The 25,031-nt window shown below is 36.1% G+C and overlaps 1 protein-coding gene across 4 annotated transcripts in view; it reads left to right on the forward strand.

The window, feature by feature from the left end:
• Positions 1-25,031, forward strand: part of VPS13D (vacuolar protein sorting 13 homolog D) — a 119,376-nt gene that overhangs the window by 18,094 nt on the left and 76,251 nt on the right. For 2 of the 4 annotated variants that reach the window (XM_064525623.1, XM_064525626.1), the window contains exons 20-38: positions 547-2,769; positions 3,147-3,298; positions 4,085-5,119; positions 6,372-6,462; positions 6,982-7,108; positions 8,023-8,203; positions 9,897-10,079; positions 12,777-12,990; positions 14,001-14,211; positions 14,355-14,526; positions 15,870-15,982; positions 16,512-16,721; positions 18,782-19,047; positions 19,188-19,321; positions 20,081-20,236; positions 20,864-21,089; positions 21,890-21,964; positions 22,779-22,979; positions 24,373-24,462. In XM_064525623.1, the coding sequence (XP_064381693.1) occupies positions 547-2,769; positions 3,147-3,298; positions 4,085-5,119; positions 6,372-6,462; positions 6,982-7,108; positions 8,023-8,203; positions 9,897-10,079; positions 12,777-12,990; positions 14,001-14,211; positions 14,355-14,526; positions 15,870-15,982; positions 16,512-16,721; positions 18,782-19,047; positions 19,188-19,321; positions 20,081-20,236; positions 20,864-21,089; positions 21,890-21,964; positions 22,779-22,979; positions 24,373-24,462 (6,060 nt within the window). Of the gene's footprint in view, positions 1-540; positions 2,770-3,146; positions 3,299-4,084; positions 5,120-6,371; positions 6,463-6,981; positions 7,109-8,022; positions 8,204-9,896; positions 10,080-12,773; positions 12,991-14,000; positions 14,212-14,354; positions 14,527-15,869; positions 15,983-16,511; positions 16,722-18,781; positions 19,048-19,187; positions 19,322-20,080; positions 20,237-20,863; positions 21,090-21,889; positions 21,965-22,778; positions 22,980-24,372; positions 24,463-25,031 lie in introns of all 4 variants that reach the window. The other 2 variants (XM_064525624.1, XM_064525625.1) reach the window with 2 other exon arrangements.

The following is a 25,031-nucleotide window of genomic DNA, read 5'->3' on the forward strand; positions in this document are numbered from 1 at the left end:
GGTTCCAGCTTTGTAGAGTAGGAAAAATCTTCCCATGTGGTAATTAAATGTAAATTTACTATTAGACAATAAAGTTAATTGGACACAGAATTCTGATCAGAAATATATTGCAGTTAATTAGTTTTTAGTTGGTTTTGGGGTAGTTTAGAATCAGATCCAAAATGCTGTCAAAAGGGTTGCATAGGCAAAGTAACTTTTTTTTTTTTTTTAAACAGACGTTGATTAAGAATAAATCTTGTAGTAACAGTAAGTAGGTGCAAAAAATGAGACAATAGTGGCTTTTAATAGATTCTTTACTACATTATCACTGAGTTCTGCATCACATGGAAGAAGTGTAATAGATTTCCTGTCAAGAAAAGAAAAAGTGACAGTGCAAGGGGGCAAGGACCATACTGGATAAACTCTATGTTTAAAAAATAAGAACTTCAGACAAGATGATCTGGTAATAGTGGGAAACATCCAAGGAGGGATTTTCTCCCACGGGGGAGAATACTTTTCTTTTAACTTTTTTTTTTTTTTTTTTTTTTTTTTTTTTTTAATCCACAGAAGAAGCTAAAAGGAATGCAGATACTTTTTCATCAGAAGTCAATGAATTAAGTGATGAGGAATATAAAACACCTCTTGCAACTCCTCCCACTACTCCACCGCCAGAATCTAGCACTAATAGTGGTACCAAATTATCTGAATTAACTGGAGCGGAAATAAGCGAAGAGCAGCTACAAGCACACTTAATGAGTAAAAAAATGTATGAGAGATACACACTTTCATTTATGGATCTTCAGATCATGGTTGGCAGAGTGAAAGACAACTGGAAACACGTTCAAGATAGCGATGTGGGTCCAACTCATGTAGTGGAAAAATTCAATGTTCACCTGCAACTGGAGCGCAGATTGATATACACATCTGACCCAAAATACCCAGGAGCTGTTTTGTCTGGTAGTTTACCAGATTTGAAAATTCATATTAATGAAGATAAAATATCAGCTCTGAAGAACTGTTGTACACAGCTGAGTACATCTGAAACTAAGTCTTCAGATGTTGTACATTTAGGGAAAGACAAGATTTTTACAGAGGTAGACCAGCTTGGCAGCTTGCATGATTCTGTAATGAATCTAACACAGAGTGTTGTAATGCTAGAGCAGCATACTAGGGAAGTTCTTGTTGAATCTCAGCTTCTTCTGGCTGAATTCAAAGTCAACTGTATGCAGTTGGGTGTTGAAAGTAATGGACGATATATCTCTGTACTCAAGGTTTTTGGCACCAATGCGCATTTTGTGAAAAGGCCATACGATGCACAAGTGTCCCTTACTGTTCATGGCCTGTTACTAGTTGATACTATGCAAATGTATGGCACAGATTTTGATCTTTTGATGGCTTCTCATAAGAATCTTAGTTTTGATGTACCCACAGGAAGTCTTCGAGACAGCAGAGCTCAGTCCCCTGTTTATGGACCCTATGACGCGCATCCCTTTGATGTATCTAGTCTGACAGAGAGATGCACCGCAGCCTCAAATATTTCGTCTGGTAACAATGGAAAAGATCAAGAGTCCCTGATAAAATTAGAGTGTCAGTTTGTCAGTGCAGAATGCCCATCAATGAATTTGGATAGCAGTTTGCAGGTGATCTCTGTGCAGGTGAACAATTTGGATATCATCCTTAATCCGGAGACTATTGTTGAGTTGATTGGGTTTCTCCAGAAATCTTTCCCAAAGGAGAAAGAAGATTCTAGTCCTCAGCCTTTAATGACAGACTTGGAAAGAGATTATAGGGCACAGGAAACCTTTCAGTCTACTTATGTACAGAATACAGAGGTAGCAGTGGATATTCACTGGTTAAATATACTCCTGCTCAGGACAGTTGGCATGACAAATGGAGAAAAATATGGCAGAAAAATTGCAACAGCAAGTATTGGTGGCACCAAAGTTCATGTCTCTATGTGTAGTAAGTTTGATGTAAATGGCTCTCTTGGATGTCTTCACCTTATGGATTTGACACAAGATAGTGTTAAGAACCAGTATGTTGTCAGTATAGGCAATACAGTAAGGTATGAAAATCTCATTAGTGATATAGGTTACTTTGAATCTTTATTCTTTAGGCTTGATGATGGAAGTGGCCTTCCAGATGCTTTAAGTTTCACTTTTGCGGAGAAGTCAAAAGAAGAATGTTCTCTTAACCTCAAAATGGCCTCTTTGCACTACAACCACTCAGCTAAATTTTTGAAAGAACTGACTTTGTCAATGGATGAATTGGAAGAGAATTTCCGCAGCATGCTGAAAAGTGCAGCATCAAAAGTTACTACAGTCCTGGCAACCAAAACTGCTGAATACAGTGAAATGGTTTCCCTGTTTGATACAACACCACGATCAAGAGATATTGCCAACCTAGAAGATAATGAAGGTTATGCATTTGGATCCCCACCTCTCAAAACTGACACTATTAAACTTATTTTGAATGTAAACATTGAATCGCCAATTGTCTCAATACCTCGAAAACCAGGCAGCCCTGAATTGCTAGTAGGTCATCTAGGACAAATATCTATTCAGAATTTCATACCAGGAGAAGATGACTCTACAAGTGACAGACTGCAAGTTGAAATCAAAGATATTAAAATGTATTCTTTAAATAGCAGTCAGTTTATGAGCAAGAAAGAGTCTGCAAGTGAGATATCTCATGGGCTGCATGCTTCTTCAGGTCCCGCCAGTATTAACAGTCAGGAAGAATCACATTTTACGCGCTATGATTTCTTCGAATCATTACATAAAGGCCACGGTATGTTTATCAGGGGACTCTTAGTTATTTTAGTATGACTGGTAGATAGTACTGAAAATGCATGTTTGACTGTGTGTCCAATTATATGCTCTCTCTCTCCTGTCCACCATAAAATACACTACTCAATTTTAATTAGTAGGCAAATTCTCTTTTATTTATATCCATTTTAAACCTCCTAATCAAAAATAATGATGAATGATGCTTTTCATGCAGAAATTTAGTGATACGTAACCAGATATACATACTTCAGCATTAGAGAGAAATTCTGAGTAAGTTGAATAGCCAGTGTGTTATCTCTGCTGTACAGTTCCTATACAATAATCAGTTTGCTGATTATACTGTGGTAATGTTGTTTTCATTCCACTTCCTCTTAACAGCTTTCCACATTCTGAATAACACCACCATCCAATTTAAATTGGAGAAGATACCACTAGAGAGAGATTTGGATTTGACTTTCCCTCTGAGTAATGAAGACTTTGGAATATCAAGTGTTATGAAGATTGAGGGGAAATTTGTCAACCCTCTTCAGGTATTATAAACTAGTACTTTCAGTATCAATATAAATTGTTTCCCTGCACAGAAGATAAGTATTTTTCAGGCAAATCTCCCCAAATTTAAGATGTGGGTAGTTTAGGGGTCAGAGCCTTTTACATGTGATTAGCAGTCCCAGTCTAAGTCATGACAACAATGATCAAAACTTAATACTATTTTGAGGCATTTTAGACATTTTTGTATATCGGTCTAATTCTTAGTTACCCTGCACGCATACCACAAAAGGGAAGAGAGATAAGTGCAACTGTCCAACAGGGTGTATTTATTTGTTCTAGCAGAAACTAAGAATTGAAATGCTGTTCTCTTGGAAAAAATACTTACAAAGAAAGGAGCAGGGGCAGAGCTTTTACATAAAGGAAACTGAAACATCTACAATTATGCAGACAAGCAATGATGACTAGAATGTTTTTTCATGTAGCGCTGTGTCATCTCAGCATGCTAAGTTAAGGCTAGCCTGTATGGTAAGTTATTTTAAATTAGCTCCATGTGTGGATACTTTTTACCTAGGAAAAAAGCTATCCTGTATTGGGATGCCTCGTATGCTTCCATAAGTATGTCATCTTGCAAAGTTAATATAGAAGAGTGGTGATCTTCAGCTTTGCATTGTACCTTGTTTGGATTATTTTTTACTTGTGGACAGGCTTCATGTGTGGCTTGAAATGCCACTGTCTTTCCACTTAACTTGTGAGGCTTTTTAAAAACGTGCATACTGATTTTATTTATATAGAGAGCTAACATTATGATTTTTTTTTCTTCGTTGTAGGTGGTGTTAGCAAAACATGTATATGAGCAAGTTCTGCAAACTCTGGATAATTTAATTTACAATGAAGACTTAAATAAATTTACAACTGCTTCTGTATCTTCAACTTGTCATACTTCTCCTTCAGCATCACTTCATAGTACGGGCACAGAATTCTCAAACGAGCGGAAGGAAAATGGTTTATTCAGCCATTCTGGTTTCTCCTCTGTTCCAAATAAGTCATTGCCTATCAGGGAAATGAATTCTTTTACTCAGATTCAAGCCAACTTTCATATCTCAGAGCTCCAGGTTCAGTTAAGTGGTGATCTAACACTTGGTGCACAAGGCCTTGTCAGCCTTAAGTTTCAGGATTTTGATGTTGAGTTTGCTAAAGATCATCCTCAGACTTTATCTATTCAGATTGCCTTGCGTTCTCTGCTAATGGAAGATCTTCTGGAAAAAAACCCAGATTCTATGTATAAGAATCTCATGGTGTCCCGTGGAGCACCGAAGCCATCCAGTTTAGCACACAAGGAATATCTTTCTCAGTCTTGCCCCTCGGTATCCAATGTAGAATATCCAGATATGCCACGTTCTCTACCTTCCCATATGGAAGAAGCACCTAATGTCTTTCAGCTATACCAAAGACCAATTTGTGCCTCCCGTAAGAAGCAGAAAGAAGATGCTGATTCTGAGTATCCTCTCACTCCACCTCCTTCTCCAACAATGGACAGATCCAAGTTGCCTTTTGGAAGAAGTAACTTTGATGATTCATTGGTTCATATCAATATATTTCTAGTGGACAGGAAACATCCTGAGTTTTCTTCACACTATGAAAAGATTAACCGTAGTGTAGATGTTGATTTTAACTGTCTAGATGTTTTAATAACTTTACAGACTTGGGTAGTGATACTGGATTTCTTCGGAATTGGATCCACTGCTGATAACCATGCTATGAAGCTGCAACCAGAGGATACTCAGCACACAGTCAAATCAGAAATAAATACCTTGTCAGCTTCTCAAGCCCATGAGCCTATAAACACTAAGCTGGATCTGAAGGTATATTTGAGATGCAAAATATTAATTGGATTGGCAGTCGTTAAGCTTCCGGGTCATAGAAACCTAAGGTGGCTTTTAAATCAAGTTAACATTTTATATTATAGTGGAAAAGGCAAATAATTCAGAAACAGTATATTTAAAATGTGTCTATATATAGTAAAGTGCAGAAGTTACAGAAGAGAAAAAATATGCAAAATTGTTAATGAATAATGAACGTTACTGTTTCATGTTAAGTGATAAGGAAAGGGTTAAGAGAACAGCCTTTATGTTTTAGAAAGCAGTGACTTGCATGGTCAGTGTGTGGATTATACATACTTTAGACTCATGCTGCAGAATAAGTAAAAAGTCCTTTTCATGCAGCCATCCTCTCCAAGCTTTCGGTTACATGTTGAGGTTGTTTCTATTTCAGGTTAAGAGTAATTTGTTTTTGCTGTTGTCCCACATATCGTACAGCAGCCAAGTCCTAAAGACTCCTTGCTTGTTTTTTTTCTATTTGTTTCTTTTTTTTTTTTTTTCTTTTTTACACCCTTTTAACTAGTGGCAGATGACCCATGAGCTTTCATCCCCACTCTTGGCTTCTTTGCTCTGTGATCTTCCTTTGATACCTGTGTGCCATTTAAAGGGAGGCTGAAGCAGAACACTCCATGTTCATCCAAGTAGGGCCCATATGGGTAGAGTCTGAGACTCCCCTTGCTGAGTCTGTTGTATGCATTAGAGATTAAGGAAAATGCCCAAGTCTTCTGGACAGTGACTGTTATTTCCCTGGGAAAACACAGGGCACAGACTAAATGTCTGTGATTCCTGAAATGATGAGGATCCTTCAAAATGGAAGACCAGACATACTGGAACATTGCTGTACTAGGTACTATGGAGTTTTATTTAAAGAAATTTTTTTAACAAGTGTGTGTATGTGTGCGTATCTACACGCAAACATGAGCACGCTCACTCTCTCTGTCTCCACTTGTCCTGGAGGTCCTGCAGTCTAGGATGCCAAATCTTGAAAGAGCAGAGGACAAAGATAACAGTGCTAGGTTTTTGTTGATGACCTGAGCATTCTGTATTACTTGAGATCCTTCAGTGTGTAAACAAGGATGTGTAAAGGTTGCTTTCCTGCTCTGTCTCCCAGTCAAATCATTCTCTTTTGCCATTTATATATTATAGTGGAATTGTCTTGGAAAAATCTAACACATGAGATGTTATAGCTACATAATCATACTGTATAATACCAACCTGTTCCTTTTTGTTTGACCAGGTCCATTCTCTATCTTTAGTGCTGAATAAGACAACTAGTGAGCTTGCTAAAGCCAGTGTATCAAAACTTGCAGCTCACTTGGAAATGATTGGTGAGTAGAAGGGAGGGCTAAGATTGTATGCAGCTTAAAATAAAAGAAAGTATGCATTGAAGTAGTGATTTGAAATTATTTTATTTTGGTATTCAGTTTTTTTCGTTGTTGTTATTGCTGTTGTTTTCTGGGGAAGATGCAGTTTCTCTTCGCTATGTTTCTCCTCCCAGCCTGCTCTTTCAGTGTTGATTTAAAAACTCATTTTAATTCTGCTTTAATCCCAAGATTTCAGAGGTGGGCTATGAAAAGAAGTTCCACAAGGATGATGGTTATTTTCAGAAATTTTTTAATATAAATCCTTGATAAATCCTAAGTGGTTATTTAATAAATTGTATGTCTTGAGTTAATTTCCTTACAGACTATAAAATGACCTGATGCTTGTCAGATATGTGCTATTGATACGTTTTATCCAAGTGTGAAGAGTTAATTCCACCAATACAGACTTGTTGAGGAGTTACTTTTGGGTTTTAGTAACTTACTTGTGTTTAAGGATACCGATTGTCTTCCTTTTGTTTGTAGATGGAGACTTAGCCCTGCAAGGAAGTATTGGTAGTCTGTCCTTAAGTGACCTTACAGCTCATGGAGAATTTTACAGAGAACGTTTCACTACAAGCGGTGAAGAAGCACTCATTTTCCAAGTCTATAAGTATGAACTTAAACCTTTTCTTGTTACTAAATGTTAACAAGACCTCATAACCCTCACCTTTCCCCTGCTTCCCCCCTCGCCCCAATAAAAGAAGTTTCTGCTCTGCAGGCTTCTGCTTTTGGAAGCTTGTGACTTAAATGATACTTTGAACATTATCATTCATAAACTCCTGAAATATTTTTTACCTTTTTTGTTGTCCTGCAACATACATGGTTCATCGGGGAAAAAAAACATTTATTCCCCCATAAAGCTGTTCTTCAAACTATTTAGTCGATAGTTTGATCCTATATAAAATAATAAATGTTTTTAAAAATTGGAAAAAGTTTTCTACTGATAAAACAGGCTTTCCATTGTTTCTGTTTAAAATTTGGAGTTACAGCTTTGTTTTTGACATAACATACTCTGAAAGTTCTCCTGCTTAGTGTTAAAGCAATAGCTCGTCTCTTCTGATATTTCATGATTTTCTTCTCCTTTCCCCCACTAGAATCAATCAGATTAGAAATTGCCCATTTAATATTATGGAATTAATTTCCAACATTGCAGTACACTGATTCAGAGTTGACACTATTTTTATTATCATCGAGACAGGAATATTATTATGCAGTTATTACCTTGTAAGTCTCTGTTCTGATGTATAAAATCACTAAAGGTGTATCCGTTCGACTTTGAGATTAGAGTTGCATTTTATGTTTAGAATTTTTCTATTGGCTTAATTAAAACTCAGTAGTGTTTAAATGCTTGTAATTTAGAAATAATCCCCCTTTTTTCAGATTTGTAATTGAAATTGTTTTAATTGTATCCTGTGAACAATCAGCTAAAACCTCTGTATTATTATTTTGAATGCAAAAAGTGAATAGCAGTATTTGTCAAATGTTGATAAGATAACAAAACTTTACTTTCAATCTTTATCATAGATATGGGCAGCCAGATCCATTGCTACAGAGGGAGTGTGATACTCGTGTCACTCTGCGGATGGCATCTGTTCAATATGTGCATACCCAGCGTTTCCAGGCGGAAGTGGTGTCTTTCATCCAACATTTTACTCAGCTTCAGGATGTCTTGGGGCGCCAAAGAGCAGCAATTGAAGGCCAAACAGTATGTCTTCCTCCTGCCCTGTTCGTTTACCTTAGTGCATCAAATGAGGGGTTTGAAGTGAAAGGTGGTTTTACAGTTCTGATGTTAGTGAAGGAAGAGCATATGTAACTTGTAGTTAAAAGACCTTATTTAGGGGTATTCTGCTGCTATTCAAAAGTGTAGAATACCAAATTTTCCACATTACTGAAAATTTTGTCCCCTGGATCCTGCAGTATGTGCAGGTGTCTTCCTGTCCTCATGATGCTGGAAGAACAGGGCTCAATATTATGTTGCCTATTTCTCCACTGTGCAGCAGCTGGTTTTAATAGTGAATCTTCAACCTGAATAAGAAGAACCAAGTGAGAAGTCCTTGTTACATGCAAGTTTATATTTTTGATTAAGTGGGATGGCTGGTGGAATGAGAAAATGCACCCAGAAATCTGATGCTGAACTTGCTTGTGATACAGTAGATAATTAATCACAATGGTCATCTTAGCCTATTTTTGTCTTAAAACCTAATGTGGGAGTGATTAATATAGATAATTGCGATAGTCTTGTTAAGAAAATCACTTCTCATAATTTGAAGAAAGCTCATATATAAAAACACTTCATAGTGCACCAGTTAAGAAATTTTGAAACTGATTTTGAGACATCTGCTCTAAAGGAAATTCTCTTTTTGTAGTGTTTTAAGTGGTTGTGATACTAATACTTCAGACTTGGAAGTATAAACTGCTAACAGTGGTGTACTCTACAGTGCTACTCTTTTCTGTGATGCATGATAACTTCTTACCATCTTTTGTGAAGATTTTCTTTTATGGCTGGAAATATCTAATTCCAAAAAAATGTAAGGCAAAAATGCTGGAAAAAGGTAGAGTGTATGGTATGTCCTGCAGGGAATGCATCAGTTCTGCAAATAAGTGCCAACATGGAAAGGTATCAGGAATCTGTGTTAGACATGTTCTATAGATTCATTGTAGAAGTTCATCCTGACAGATAAATAAGAAGATTGATCAAATTCTTTGCTGTCTGAATTTTGAACAGTATTTCTATTTGCTGCAAAGAGTGCTTCATTCTTTCTGCTGCTCATAATTCTAACTGGGAAATTTGGCTGTTTTGAAGAGGAAGACAGAGAAGTGTCAGTCTCTCTCACTTTCTGATTAAGTAATTGTTTAGTTTTTAAATTTCAGACTCATCTGTTTCATTAATAAAAGCCTGATGGAAAGTGCTGACTGCTATAGTGATGTATAGTTGTGATTGACGTTTCTGTCCCAGAGACCTATAATGAACTATTAGTTGCTAATCTGAATGTTGCATCATTTCAGTTTAACGTTAGTGTACCACAGTAGTGTCAATTGTACCTCTTTTATTATAGCGGAGACAGTAAATTGTATGTTCCACTCCTGATTCCTTCACCTCACAGTGTTTGCCATTTGCAGTGTAACCCTCTTAACTAGCCTTTGTTCCTCTGCCTACAGCAAGAGTTCAGGTTTTTTTGTATAAAACTTAGTCCCCTCTTAATTTTGTAAATCAAGGAATAGTGTTCCCGAGTTCGGTACTAATCAGTGTGAAATAATCGCTCACTTCTGGTAAAGTAATAACTTTTTTATAATGACTGTTTCTGAATGTGTTCTTCAGTGCACAGAAATGCCAGAAACCAAGAGCTTCCCAGAGGAAACTCTTGTTTCAAGTTTTCAAACATGTTTGATCTTTCCAGGTAAGAGATAAAGCACAGCGAGCTTCCCGAGTTCTTCTTGACATTGAGGCTGGTGCTCCTGTCCTGCTTATACCTGAAAGCTCGAAGTCTAACAGTCTTATTGTAGCTAATCTTGGGAAACTGAAAGTCAAGAACAGATTTCTGTTTGCGGGTATGCCAGGTACCTTCTCATTAAAGAACAAGGTAAAAACAGAACCTTATTTTTGAATTAGCAGCTGACAATTTGTGTAGTTCTTGTGCATTTTATTTCTAGATCAAAATGGTCAATGACTCTTATATATTACTCCTATATATTTAATGCTACTAGTAGTGAAACCATCCAGCCTCTCTGTGAAAATCTGGATCTCGTCTGCTGCTGATTGTACCCAGCTGTTCCTTTGGCAGCTGCACCTGGGCTTGTTCTGAGGCATTCAGGGCAGAGGAGAGGTTGTTCTGTAGAACTTGCTGGAATTTGCCCTTGTTAGGACCCAGGTGCACACCTGAAAGGGGCAGCTTAGAAGGGCTTTCATCTAACCCTGTTTAGCAACTTCTTCAGCCTTCCACAAAACAAAATTTCTACTGAGTGAGTAGCAGAAAACGGTGGTGTGTCTGGGCTGAGAGTTACTGGAACATGCTGGAGAACAGAATGGTCGTTAATTTTGTGTTGCTGTTTCATTTCCCGCTCCCTCCTCCCCCTTTCTCCTTTCACTTAATGAAACGGAGTGTTTGTGCTTAGGTTAGGGGCAGGAGAGGGACTAGTCTGTGTTGCTGTTGAGAGAGGCAGCTACAGAGTTTGGGGTGAGGAAAATCCATCTTGGAAGGCTTTCTATATGCAGCCTTAGCAACAAAATGGATTGTTTTGTTCTGGGAATCAGCTGTTTCCTTTAAAAAAGAGAATTGGGAAAACTTAGGCAGACTGATTTACCACAGCAATTTTGTGGCATGTCTATGCTGTTGTCTTTACAGCTTGTATTGAAACTGGTTTAAATGTGTTTAACCACTTGTAGCAAACTGTAAAATGCTAACTGTGGAAATGTTTGATGCTATTGCTCCTTCATACCTGTTATTTCCCCCCCCCCCCCTTTTTTTTTCTTCTATCTAACAGTGTCTTTATTGCAAGGCAGCGTTGGACTGTAACATTGAGTTGTCTTACATGCTCTAGGGTGCTGATGTATTTAAAGATTCATAAATGGTGGATTCCCAAATTAATGTTAGGAGATTGAAGGATGTATGCATAATAATTTTCTTTCAACCTAGAAATACTGTGTTACCTAGCACTGTAGAAATTTGGGGCTTTAGATAAAAATGTGGAGTTTCTTTCAGTTTTCATTTTTTTTCCTCTGTCCTATGTTTATTTTTGAGGATCTGATTTTACAAGGCAATGCATACAAGGATTCCATTTTATTTGAGGTATTTCACATGCTTATAGGAGTGTTCAGGTGCTCCTCATTCATTTATAAATTATTTCTAATAAAAGAAGTTCCTTGAAATATTAGAGTATGGTTTTGTTGTAAAGACTTTGCAGAATTCCATAAAAATTGGATTTAAGTTTATTGTGTTGTGCTCTTTATGCATGTCTGAGGAGCTACTGGTTTGGATGTACTGTGTAAATTCATAGATTTATAGGTGATGTGATTTTTTTTTTCTTTGCGTGTACTTTGCACTCTTGTCTTTATAAGTTTAAACACTAATGTTCTCAAATTTCTAATTTTATAATCCTTGATCATGGCTGTAATGAAAATTTCCAAACAATAATTATTAAAATTCATAATTGGAAACTAAAAGGAGGGTTTATGGGTAAAGATTATACTGTGATATCAGAGGTTGAGTACAAGAATAAGATGGCAAATGATTATAGCAATACTGCAGTTACAGGAAAGACAGCATTCACAGAGTAAGGAGGCAAGTGGATTAGTAAACACAAATGGTTATTTGCCTGGGCAAATGCTTGTGTGAAATTGAAATATGAGGTTCACAAATTCAAATTAGGGTAAACTAAGTGCATGTTGAATTTGGCTTTGGGGTATAAAGATAAAGTGTAAACCTATTCCACTGGAGCAACTTCTTCAGGAGAATAAATCCCTTAACACTGACATGACACTTTTGGTCAGTATGGAGCAGATCACACACTTTTCAGTTTTTTGGTGCTAGACAGCCTTCTCTGAATTTGAAAAAGCTTGTAAGATTTCCACTGGATATGTGGGGGAGGAGGGATAAAATATTAAACACTACTGTAATGAGCCTTTATTTTTTTCATCTGCAGGTATTTGAACAATAAGGGTAAAGATTTATTCCATCTTATACTTAACTATTGCAGGAAAAGTTTGGGACACTTTTGATATTATGACTAAAGTATCTGTAGTGCATAAAAAGTTAGCTTCAGGTATATGAGATGTGTTCATTCACTTATTTTAATAAAAATATTAAGTTACTGACATGATCTTGCAGAAATCGCTATGCATGTTTTTGTCATTTGATGAAAGCCCTTGTTATGCTGTGAAAAATAGCTTCTAAATATTTAGCAATCATTATTCTACAGAAGTATTTTATCTTGGCAGTCTTACTGCACTATTTTGCATTAACTTCTTTTAGGGTTGGGGTTTTTCTTTGTTTTTGTGCTAAAACCACTCATTTAGAATTAATTTCTCATTGAAAGTGTTTCACAGCTTTTTAAAACATTTTCTTAAAAAAAAATTTTACTGCAGTAATATTTTTCAATCTGCTGCTAAGATGAAAGGAGAAGAGCTTGACTGTCTTTTGGTAGTGGTGAAAGATACTGGCATTCACATAGGATGCTTGGTTTTTTGACAGCGATTGTCACAGCTTCAGTCTTGCTGTATTGATTCCTCAGTGTTTAAGGTAAATATCCATTGTTAATTACAGAATTGCTTTCATTAGCAGGATTCAGTTCAATTTTCATCTCCTTTGGGAACCCCAAAGCACAGCATGAAGAAAATGACAAGTGCAGATGAATCCAAAGTAGTGACAGAAGGGCTGTTCATGAAAAAATCATCAGGAGCAAACATTTCTAGGCTGAAGAGTGAGCCTATGCTGAATACCTTGAGTAAACAGCAAGGGCAACAATTACCTGTTGTAACAAATCCTGACAGCCCAGGTATGTGATAAATGGTAGAAACCCTATTTAGCTCTTCTTTTTCTGTATAAAATAATGCAGTGTAGTATTCACACTGCAGTGTTTCACATATATCTTATGTGACACTGAAGACAGACTGAAAAAGTAAGGCTCTGGGTCTAAAGAGTCCAAAGATATGTATTTGTTCAGAGTTGGCTTCAGTTTAAGATGCACGTCTCCCACTTCGTTGTTGTTGTTTTAAAGACCCTTTTGAAACTCTTTAGAATATATATCTGCTTAGTAAATTGTTTTCCTTGTTAGACTTGTCAGTAATCTGGTGTGTTTTACCTCAGAAGCTTACAGCAGAAGAAATTCGTTAGAGGCTTAATTTATAATCTTACTTTATAAACTACTTAAAATAACTATAGATACGTTATCTGACATCATAACTATAGAAATTTATATATACTTACATAGTTATTCATATATAGCTTATTTTTAATATGTATGGGATGTCATTAGAAGAAAAGTTGCAATATTAACTGGGAGGACAGTTAAATATTTTTGTCTTGTGGGAGAATAGTGGGTAGATTTTGGGTTATGCGATTTATGACTTTGCGATTTCTTAACCAGTATTTTATGTAACGAGTGCAGAAACTTAATTTTCAGAATTCTATTCTCATATACTGGTTGTAGATCTAAAAGGAAATTAGTTTCAAGGTGGCTTTTTCAACTTAAAGGATTAGAGATGTGTAGTTCAGATTTTGGAAGAAAAACTTCTGCAATCTGGGTGCATTTGAAATGCACCCAACAGGCATATAAGGAGCACTGTGGGACTGTTATTTACAAGTTCACATTTACCTGAGAATGAGCTCGGTATTTGCTAGTTAGAGGTATTGATGAGCGTGAAGAAAAATCCTTAATAAAAAAAAATCCGAATAACTTCAGAATAATGAGTAAACAAATTTCTTTTTGGAGTAAGTTACATTGATTTTGTACCTACTCTTTACTCTTTTCTCTTGCTTAATGTATTATCTCCTGTGCACTTGCAGAGGATCACATCTGCCTCTTAGACTGCATTATGATTGATCTGCAGGACATGGACATATTTGCTGCAGAGAGATATCAGAGAGAGTACTCTAAAGCCGTGGAAGATACGAGTGCAGATTTGACCTTTCCGTCCTACTTTGTCAGGCAGACAGGAGGAAGTCTGTTAACAGAACCTTTCAGACTGAAATTACAAGTAGAGAGAAACTTAGACAAGTGAGTTGATGGAAACAAGATCACTTTATGCTATTTGCCTAAATGTTTTACAATGTTTTGCATACCTTCTATTGTATCTTAAAGTATTACCTCCTCTGTTATAGCACCTTGAAATAAAATACAGTGTTTTTCCTTTGTTGTAGAGAGCTAAGTCATTCAGTTGCGGACGTATCGATACATGGCAATCTGTCCTCAGTCCATTGTTCTCTAGATTTGATTAAATATAAACTGATTCGTGGACTTTTGGAGAACAATCTTGGGGAACCTATTGAAGAGTTCATGCGACCTTATGATTTGCAGGATCCAAGAATTCATGTAAGAGGAACTGTGGGTTTATGCAGTTGAAATTCTGTGTTGAAATGTTTTGTTTTGTTTTCCTATTAGACTAAATATCTCTCAAAGTTGTCATGTTGTTCGTGAGATTGACTGGTAAATAAAAAGGTTTAGGCAGGAGAACAGTGATGGTTCTGAACCTTTTTCTCTGTAGATACTGCTGGGAATTCAGGTTTGTCTTAGTATAATGACAGGTCAGGTTGTCCTTTCAGCCGTGATTTGCTCTTACCACTTCATGTTTCTGAGACTTTAGAATTTTGAGAGAGATGGGAGAAACAGCAGCCATTGCTTGTATTGGTTAGTTATTTTTAGGTATGTTGAAATGTACTGGTGGGGAAAAAAAGTTAATAAATCAATGAAAACTGTACCAATTATTTTTTTTGGAATATTTAAGCTGGGTTGTTATTGCTGTATATTATGGGCACATTAACAAGCTTAAGCTTTTTCCATTTGTATGGAACTTTTTGGAGGGACTTAAAGACTATCTTGTCATCATGTGCAGGCTGATGATCCCTTTCCCATGAGGTCTGTGAAATTCTTAAAGACTGACTAAAAGATTAAATGGAACATGTACTATTTTCTGTTTGTGTCAAAAGCCCTCTTTTGTCTGGCAGATCTGAGAGGAGAATTTCAGTAATAAAGGCTTCACAGTAGAGCTGTCTGCGTTTTTGAGGATGTTCCCAAGTATCACCTGTCTCTTAGGGCTGCTGTCAAATCCTATCCTTTCAGGAAGACTTTGGGCAGCATTTCATCTGGAGTTGATCAGCATTTGTCCTTATTACTGAAAAGTTGTTGTTAAGTAACATGTTTTCTCCCAGTCTTGTGGGGGTTCCAAGTACTGTTTATGTGGCGTGACTGTACTCTTTGCTTGAAAAGCAAATGCATATCCATGCCAGGGGAAAAATACTAGGAAGCATCTAGGATTCTCTGAAGATCTGAGGAAAGGATGGGTGAAGTCCTCCTAATAGTAGTATGTTCTTTGTGTCACGCATCTCACCTAAAACTCTAAATAAGATTAGTTTTTGTAATAATTTCAGAAGTTACAAATCTGATTTAATAATAGAAGGTACCTGAAACAGTTTGAAAGAATTGTTGGTTGTTTTGTGGTGAGGTTTGTTTGTGTGTTGGTTGGTTTTGTAAGACACTGTTCAAGTTGGAGGCTGCAGTGTTTTGAAATATAATTTTTGTCCAAAGGTTAATGAAACTCTTTCAGGGAGAAAGTATATTATAACTGTTTGCATTTGTCCCAAGTAAAAATTCTTAATTCAGAAATGAAAAGTTAAACTGATGTTCTTGAAAAGAATGTTGGTGTTTTTCATTTTCAGACAGTCTTGAGTGGAGAAGTATACACTTCTATGTCTTTTCTCATTGACATGGTTAATGTGAGCCTGGAACTGGTGGATCCTAAAGGAAAAGATGGTTGCAGCTCCTTAGCAAGGTATCAATTTTTGTTTTGTTACTGAATACATTATCCTAAATGCTGCCTTCCTCTAAGATATTAGAGGACAAGAATTAACATAATACATGAAAATATGAATTGAAAGAGCATTCCTTAATTAGAGTTCAGATTGAGAGCTTGGATTGTCTGAAAGATGGGAGGGAATGCTGCTAGTCAAAAGGCAGTATCTGTGTTTTTCTAGCTGTTCTTGAAATCACAGTGCACTCATTTGACTCAGCCAAGACAAATAGCATTCTATTTAAGAGGGTGTTGAAGGGAAATCTTAAAAAAACAGAGGGGGTGTTTGCGATGCTTTTTTTAATCCAGAAGGTTCTATATCAGTGAAAAATATTAGAGTATGTATCCAATTTGTGTCTTAATAATTTGATATATGTGATTATAGTTGTCACAGAAAACACATGTATGAAAGGTATTAGCTGTATATCATGTATACTTTAAACTCAGGGACTTCTTGGAATAAATATGTTGTAAGACTCTCAAATGTAATGTTTTGCTTTTATTCCCCCAGGTTTGATTTTAAGAAATCCAAGTTGCTTTATGAAAGCTGTTCAAATGCAACAAAGTCTGTAAATTTGGTTTCTCATTCTATGATGGCATTTGACACACGTTATGCTGGACAGAAGACTGCTGCAGGTGTGCCCAATGTATTCAGTTGCATCTTTCAGTCATCAAAGAATACGAGTAGTGCAGGAGCAATCCAGATTGAATTGCACTTCAGGTTGGTAATTCTGGGATATTTTTATATTTATATATATTTTATAATTTATTTTATTTTATTTTTTTTCAATGACATTTTTGGGTCAGGAGTGTCTTGTCCTTAATATTGCTGTTATTCATGCAGACAAGTTTCTTGCTGGCTTTTTATTTAAACTTGAAAGCATTTCTTGGGGTGACCAGTGGTACTTGATAGAATGAAATCTGCAGGTCTTGATTAACTGAAAGTTGTTGGGCTTTAGGTTTTGGGTGGTTTTTTTACTGCAACAATGAGAAAATAATTTTAGATTTGAATGCGTAAATGCACTGGGTTAAGGTGTTAAAGCTGTGCTTGCTTAAAAGGTCTGTGCATTCTTAGTCTGTCACTTGTATGTTTGCATGTAGTTGTATTACAGAATTAATTTCATTGTATTCTGGCATAGAAGCCGTTTTCCAGTAGGTGTCACTCTTGTCTGTTTGAGTGAATCAAATAAATACAGAAATGGCGCCTCTTTTGAAAAACATAGTCCCTATGTTCTCTTCTGTATTCTCTCTTATGTTGTTTTTTCTCATCTAAATCTCTTGGAATACTTAAAAACATCAGTGTGGAAATCAGTTTTGTTCTCATTTTAATATTAAAAACAGTGGTATAAAGTATAATGTTGACATTTAACTTTATCAGCATGATGTTTTTGTTGAGGGATATTACCTAATGCAAAGGAAAGTGAAGTGAGATGACTAGTGATACGTTGTGCTCACTTCTGACTGGCCTCACTGATCAAACTCAGCTTTCTAACTTGTTCTTTTGAGAATAAGTATGATACCTTCTGAAATGGTTGCAGGAGAAATGTAGGTTGAAGGAAAAAAAAAAAAAAAGTGGACCGTATTTTAGTCCAATAGACAATTTTGAAGGTGTCTGTTCTTAGAATTTTTAAGCAAACCTAAGCAATCTGTTGTATGGATTTGGAGAGTGTATGAAGCTTTTAAGTTTGCATTCAGAAAGGCCCTAGGATTTCCTTTTGAATAAACCTAAACTGTGATAGGATTTTTTTTTCCCCCCAGAATGACATTTAAAGATTGTGTGCAATGGTAGGTCTAGTGTCTGCCTATATTGGAGGTTAGTTTGCACAATAAAACCTGATCTGGTTTGAGTGATGTGGTTCATTCCTCTTTCCTCTCTCCACAACTGCTGTGCTTTTAAATTGTAGCTACATAAGCATGTGTTACATTTTTACTGGTGAGAGCATCATTGGCACTAGATACAAGCTTTTGCACAGCACAGTGATAGCGTGATACTGGCTCATGCCTTTTAGGCTGGGTTAAAGGATTTTCCTGTTGGAAGTAATGCAGGCAGGCTGCTTCTCACAAAGGAATTACAGTTTTTTAAGAGATTTTTCTACTTCAGAATGTGTTGGATATAAAATTGTTGCATAGTGTTTAAGCATGCGGATTATGTTCTGGTTAGCGTGACCAAATATAATTGATAGTCCAGATCATGAAGTCAAACACTTTTATCCCTCTTAAAATGCGATCCTTAAAAGTTCAGTAAGGCTAGCATTTTTTCTGAATGACAAAGAAGCTTCCTGTGCTACAAAATGCTGTCAGGGTGTGAAAGGAAACACGCTGTATGTCTGATCTTTCAGAGGGGCATGAAGCCAGGTTCAAATTTCACGTGCCGTACATTAGATTTGATACTGAACAGATGTTTAAAAAAAAAAAAAGTTTTCAGTTTTAAGAATTGACATTTTTTGAATTACTAATCCTCATATATGAAGATGCTTTTATAAGTTAATTTATTGTTGCATAGGATCTTTCAATTCATCTTTTATAACGTTATAGCTTAGAAGTTATCAGTTTCTTGGAGTTGAGATCAGTTAGGTTGCTATGTGTACAGCAAGTTGAATTTCAATGTTAAAAAAAAAAAAAAAAAGTTAGGGTCAGACACTGTAAACTAAGTGCATCTCTGTAAAGTTCCATGTAGTTCTTACTTGCCAGATACTAGAAGCTTTCTGTTAAAATTGATGTAGCAAATATATCATGCAAAACGTAAAATTCACATTAAGTATACTCTTCTCTCCTTAATAGGTCTACTAAGGATTCCTCCAGTTTCACAGTTGTTCTGAACAACCTTCGCGTGTTTCTAATATTTGACTGGTTGTTACTTGTTCATGACTTCTTACATACTCCTGGGGATGCCAAGAAACGGGAAAATCTCCTTCCTTCCCGGCAACGCAGTTATAGCAGTGAAACAACTGTAGTTCCCAAAACAGTGAAAAGCGGAGTTGTTACAAAACGTTCATCTCTACAAGTGTCTACAGAAAAACAGCTGGAAGTTAAGGTCAACGTGACAGGTAAACGCTTTAGGTACTTCGCTGTTTAAAAGCCATGTGTTAGTGAAAATAGGTCCGTTAATCCTGCCAGAAATGCTTAAAATGGCTTAATGGCATTTCAGATTTCCTCGTTGTTTTATTTATGATTTTGTTTTGTTCAGGAACTGAATTTGTGGTTGTTGAAGACATGTCTTGTTTTGATACCAATGCAATTATTTTGAAGGGGACCACTGTTCTCACCTACAAGCCAAAGCTGTTAGATCGTCCTTTCTCTGGTAGTTTGTTTGGCATTGAGGTAAGAAAAAATAATTGTTCTTTTATAAAAAGTCTAAAATTAGATTAACTAGTGAAGGTACTTTACTATTAATATTTAATTTGAAAGACATGAGTACAACCTGTTCTACTACTGGAATAATCCACAGATTTGTTTTTAAAGTGAGTCAGTTCCACATCAAGTGCTCTCATTCTGCAGCAGACTTAAGAATGTTTTTGTGTTGTCTCTGTTAAGACACTGAAACGCTTGGCTAGCAATGTTTTGAGATTCTAGCTAATACTCTAACTTCCGGACATGAACTGGCAAATCAGTTGCACGTTGAAAGCTGGGGACTGACCGAGTAGACAGAAGCCTGCATGTTCAGAAGAGGGCTCACAGGCTATAATCATAACTGACTTGAGGTGAACAGTATCATGCCTTTGCAATAAAAGCAAATGGAATATATAAGCAGGAATCTTTTGCGAGGTTAAGTATGGAAAGTGATCCTTGCATTCCAGGCAGCAGCAGTAAGACCTCAGCTGGAATGCTGTGGCCAGCCCTGGGTGAAATACTTGAAGAAACTCTGAACATTTCAGAGGAGAGCAACAAGAAAGTTCAGAGATGAGTTCGGAGATGATGTTCTTTGTTGTCTTAAAGTGTATAAAGAAATTGTCCATAGAGAATAGTTTGGCTATAGTTTATGCTGTTTTGTGGTAGATATTCTTTGACTTCAGGGTTCTTGCCAGGCTTATTTTCTCAGATCCTAACTTTTTTTTTTGGGCGCTGTTTCTATTTGTTTAGGTTTTCTCCTGCCGGTTAGGAAATGAGCAAGAGACTGCACTGTCAATTATTGATCCAGTACAAATTCAGATGGAACTTGTTGGGAATGCTTCCTACCCAAGTGGTTCTGGACTGTTGGATGCTTTCAACAGTGAGGATTTTCCTCCTATTTTAGAGGTAATATAAATGACTGAGTGAGACTGTATGCAATAGAGAATACTAGATCATGACCTTGCAGAGAGATTTTTTTAAACCCAAGAATTCAATGGAAGATTTTCAAATGTATAAGAAAAAAATAAGCTCAATTCTGCCTGAAAAGGAAAAGGCAAAGAAACAAGCATGTGAAAAATGCTTTAAACAAGCATGCAAAAAATGCTTTTACTGGTGAGGAGAGAGTGATTTCTGGGATATATTACAGAAATTAATAGTGGAAAAAAATGTAGACTTAAAATATAGGCATGTCATATAGTAACTAATTTCTGAAGGGAAGAAAAAGGTTTTATTTTCTGTATCTTATTCTTACTGTTTGTTAATGGGAAAAATATATTTAGGGGCTTCTTTTTTACAAAAGCAGAACAATAATTAAAAGCCTATATAATGGAAAAAAATTCTTTCTCCAGGACTCTGTTAGTAAATAGTAATGGAAGTTTGATAATTTTATTATTGGTGCTCTAAAACAATGTCATCATATTTTAATATTAAATTTGGTCTTCCTTTGGGAAATGTTTTTTATTATCTACAGTATAAAAGAAGAATGTGTAGAAAAGGGCAACTCAATATTATTTCTTCTAAATTTTCATTTAGATTCAGTTGCAAGCACTGGATATCAGACTGTCCTACAATGATGTTCAGCTGTTCTTGGCCATTGCGAAGTCCATTCCTCAACAGACTAGTGCAGCTGTGTCTGACTACACTGTATTGGTTGCTGATAGTACCACTAATGTTTCTAGTTCAATATTGGTTAATGAGACCTCCTCCTTGACCTGTGACAACAGAGAGATATCCAAACATGCATTGGATCCTGTTCTTGGTATGTTTTTAACTGTCACAGTGAAGCCATTTTTTATGGCTAGAGGAGGCTTCTGCAGTGTGAAGTTAAACCTCATTTTTAACAAAAAAGGTGTTGGTAGCTTCAATGAAATGAAGGTTATTGCATAATGATTTGAATTATCTGATGATAGCATTAGACTGACAACATCAAAAACGTAGACTGATTTGTCTGTTTGTAATGTGACAGTGTATTACATTAAGTTTTAATCAGTATCACTTGTCAACATACATCATCATGATGGACTAATTGTTAGGTAGCAAATATTTAAGCAGTGTGCTTCAAGTTGTTTAAACTCATGATGAAGTAGCTGGTGATTATGATGGTTTCTATTTCTTCATGAATAGCAACCTTTTATTTTCCTTTGGTGAAGCTAAAACTTGGGTGTAACTGGAACCACTGCCTGACAAAAATGAGGAAATAAACACAAGTGAAAAAGGTTTTCTTCTGTGATACTACACTTGAGTCATGTGGGGGGTTCAAACTAGATGAGGAATTGTGTTCTGAGTGAAGAGGTTGTATTAAAAAAAAAAATAGTTGAAACAGAAATCGGTGAAGTACATTAACTTACTGTAAGAGAACAAAACTAGCCCATATTCTAAAATGTAAACATTAGATTGTTTTGTAAAAGTAGTGCTGAATCATATGCTTTTTCTAAAGCTGTAATCTTCGGGGGGGGGGGGGGAAAGCCTCTTTATTGCCATATAATTAATTTTAGAAATTAAAACAAGTTAAGTAGATAACTCTAAAGGATTTATGGTTGCCTAATTGTTTAATTATAGAGGTACAGCTGGCTCGCCTTCAGGAGCTGGGATTCAGTATGGAAGACTGTCGTAAAGCTCTTTCGATTTGCCAAGGTAACCTCAAATATTTTTAGCTGGCCTTTCAGATTACTCATGTTATCTAACTTGTGATTAATTTAAAAACACAGAAGATAAGGTAGCTGATGTACAAACAGTATTCCTTCTCTGCTTTACTTTGGCCTGCAACTACTGAAATTGGCTCTATGCATGCATCTTCTTAAGCATTCTCACTTTTCTGTTCTGCTGCTCTGTCTGTGTACTTCAGTTTCTTTTGGTGACCAAACACAAAGAGTTTTTCTATTCATAATGCATCTCACTCTAGATTGCTATGTTAGCGTCCCTTATTTGTAATGCAATGAGCTAAGTTCTCTGTAGGAATGCTACACAGCTTGGTTCTCCACACACACAACCCTTACCACCAAAAGATTCTTCTTTCCTTTTGAGACTGACTTTTTTTTTTTTTTCCAGTGATTTACCCATTTCTTCCATCTTCCTCTTTTGAATCATGTATTTTATTTACTTCTGCATGCAATACATGAAAAGAAGAGGAAGCTTTCAAGCAAGAGATTCTTTTCCTTCAGCGTTGTCACGTTTCCCATCCTCATTTATAGACATTCATAGTATTAATACAGATGTAAACTGAGTGGCAACATAACATACAGCTTTAAAGAACGTTCCTTATTTCTAGAGAACACTGTTGTATTTATAATTTTATCATTTATTTTATTAAATAGAACACATTTAAGTACTGTTTCTGTGCTTTGCTGTACTTTTTAGGGGAGGCAATTAATCTGGTTTTATATGTTTTTTGCATTAAGTACATTTCACTGCGAAAGTAAGAGATGATTGCTTCACTTTATCTTCTAAGGTGAGCTGAAAAAAGCAGCAAGTTGGTTGTTTAAGAATGCCGAACCTTCAAAATCGCTTTCCCTGACATCTGGTCGAGATAGTGGGACTGTGCCTTTTCAGTTCATCTCTGGAGTGGAAATAAAAGCAGAAAATATATGTATTTGCTTTATTGATGACTGCATGGACTGTGATGTTCCCCTTGCTGAATTAACCTTTTCACGTGAGTATCTGTTTTCTTGAATGAGTTGTATTAAATTGCTGTCTGTCAGTATACAGTGTCAGTTGTTCTTTGATTAAGTGGACTTCTGCTTCCCTAAAAATAGCTTACTTTTTCTGTGAAGGAGGTCATCTGAAGTATTTATGAAAAGGGGGGGCCAGGGGAAAGGGTTGAGGGGGTGTGTGTTTTGGTTGGAGTTTTTTTTGTGTGTTTCCTGGTTTTTTTTTTTTCTTTTTATTAGTGGCTTACTAGTATTTTAAATCTGACTGAAAGGTTGTAGAGAAGGCTTTATTCCATTAACATGTGGACAGCTGAGCTACTTGAGTGTTCTATGTACAGATAATGCAAAAGAGAGAGAACAGCATTTTCTTTATTAAGCAACCTGTAATTATTTTCTCTGAAAATTATCATGCAGGCCTCCTATTTTCTGAATGCTGGTTCAGGAAGAAGCTTTCAAAGACTTAATTGGTTCTAATGGTGATTGTGCTGGTTTTCTTAAGTGTCTCTGTTACTTGAAACTTAGGTTTTATACCTTTCAGTACTCGAGAAGAGAGCTATCATTCAGATGCAGTTGGTTCCTTCACTATCTGTTGCAGATTGCTAAAGTTTGATATAAATTCTACCTTTAATACAAGTAGGAATGCCAAGGTTCAGAATGCATGATTAATTATTAATGTTTTTCTCTTAATTATGCTGCTGGTTGGGAAGTCAAGGTGAAATGATAAACCAAATAAAATTCAGATAGGAATAATATTTAGGATTTTTTTTTTTTTAAGATTGTGAACACAGCAAAGAAACTTGTTCCCGTTTTGTTGCAGTTGTACTCTTATGCTACAGTTTTCTAGCGTTGCTGCTTCTGAAATGTAACTAAGCATTTTTTTTTCCCAGTAGAAAACATCTGATCACATTTTAGTAGGTTTGTTTAGAGCATGATCACCAAATGAGATAATGTGGTACATTTCCTGCTTAGTCTGGTGGCAAAGAATGGTGGTTAGGGAGAAGTCATCTATTTACTATGATAATTCTAGCCATTTCTTAGTCTACATATTAATGTAGATGAAATATAATCAGAACCTTTGACCACAGATCTAATTTTATTGTGTGGAGGAAGGTACCATAAGCAGACTACAATCTCGGGAGGGTTAAGATTGTGCTTACTCCTTCTTATGTCCATAGTAGAAGGAATCTGTCCTGAACAGAACCCAAGGGAGGCTCAGTGCTATAAAGCATGGTTGTTTGTAAATGTCATTATTTAAAGAGTATTAGGAAGGGCTTTTTGTGCTATTTGGATTTAAAAGATTAAGCAAAAAGTTTCCATTTCTTATTAACATTTCTCTAAATAGGGAAACTTGGTCATACTTGTTTTACATTAGTAAAATGTTCACTTTTGTGGTAGGTTTGAATTTTCTGCAATATTTGAGAGCCAACCCTGAAGGCTGTGCTCATTTTACACTCTCTGGAGATTATTATAACCGTGAACTTTCAGGTAAGGTACTGGGTTTGGGGGTTTTCTTTCTTTTTAAGATTAGGAAAGCACTCTTATACTACCCTGAAGGTGTTCCAACATGAAGTGCATGTAAGGGAGTGTGAAATGTTTTTGTGTAAACACGTGATCCTGAGGGGAAAAGGAAAGAAGATTTCCCAACTTAACATGTGATGGAGGGAGAAGAAAAAATAGGTTGCTAATATAAAAGTTATATTGAAATTATTTCATGTTGACTGGCATGTCCTTGGATAGTCCTTTTATGTAATTAGCTGTCTCTATGTTAACTCATCTTTTTTTTTGATGTTTCATTTCTTTGATGCATTCAATTCATTATTTATTTCAGGAAAAAAACACCTGAGGGCAGGGGATTGGGTTGAAGACAATGGATATGCATAATGAGACCATCATAGTTTATATATTAATTAAATATAGTTTGGAATTTGACCTATACTCATAGGTCAACCACTGATAAATGAAATAACTTAGTTGTGTGTTTTCTCTGAATTGAGGAAAAAAAAAATTTGTTACAGAATTTATAGTAACAATCTCAAAAATTATCTGTCAATAAC

This window comes from Dromaius novaehollandiae, chromosome 24, assembly GCF_036370855.1.
Source record: "Dromaius novaehollandiae isolate bDroNov1 chromosome 24, bDroNov1.hap1, whole genome shotgun sequence".
Lineage (NCBI taxonomy): Eukaryota > Metazoa > Chordata > Aves > Casuariiformes > Dromaiidae > Dromaius > Dromaius novaehollandiae.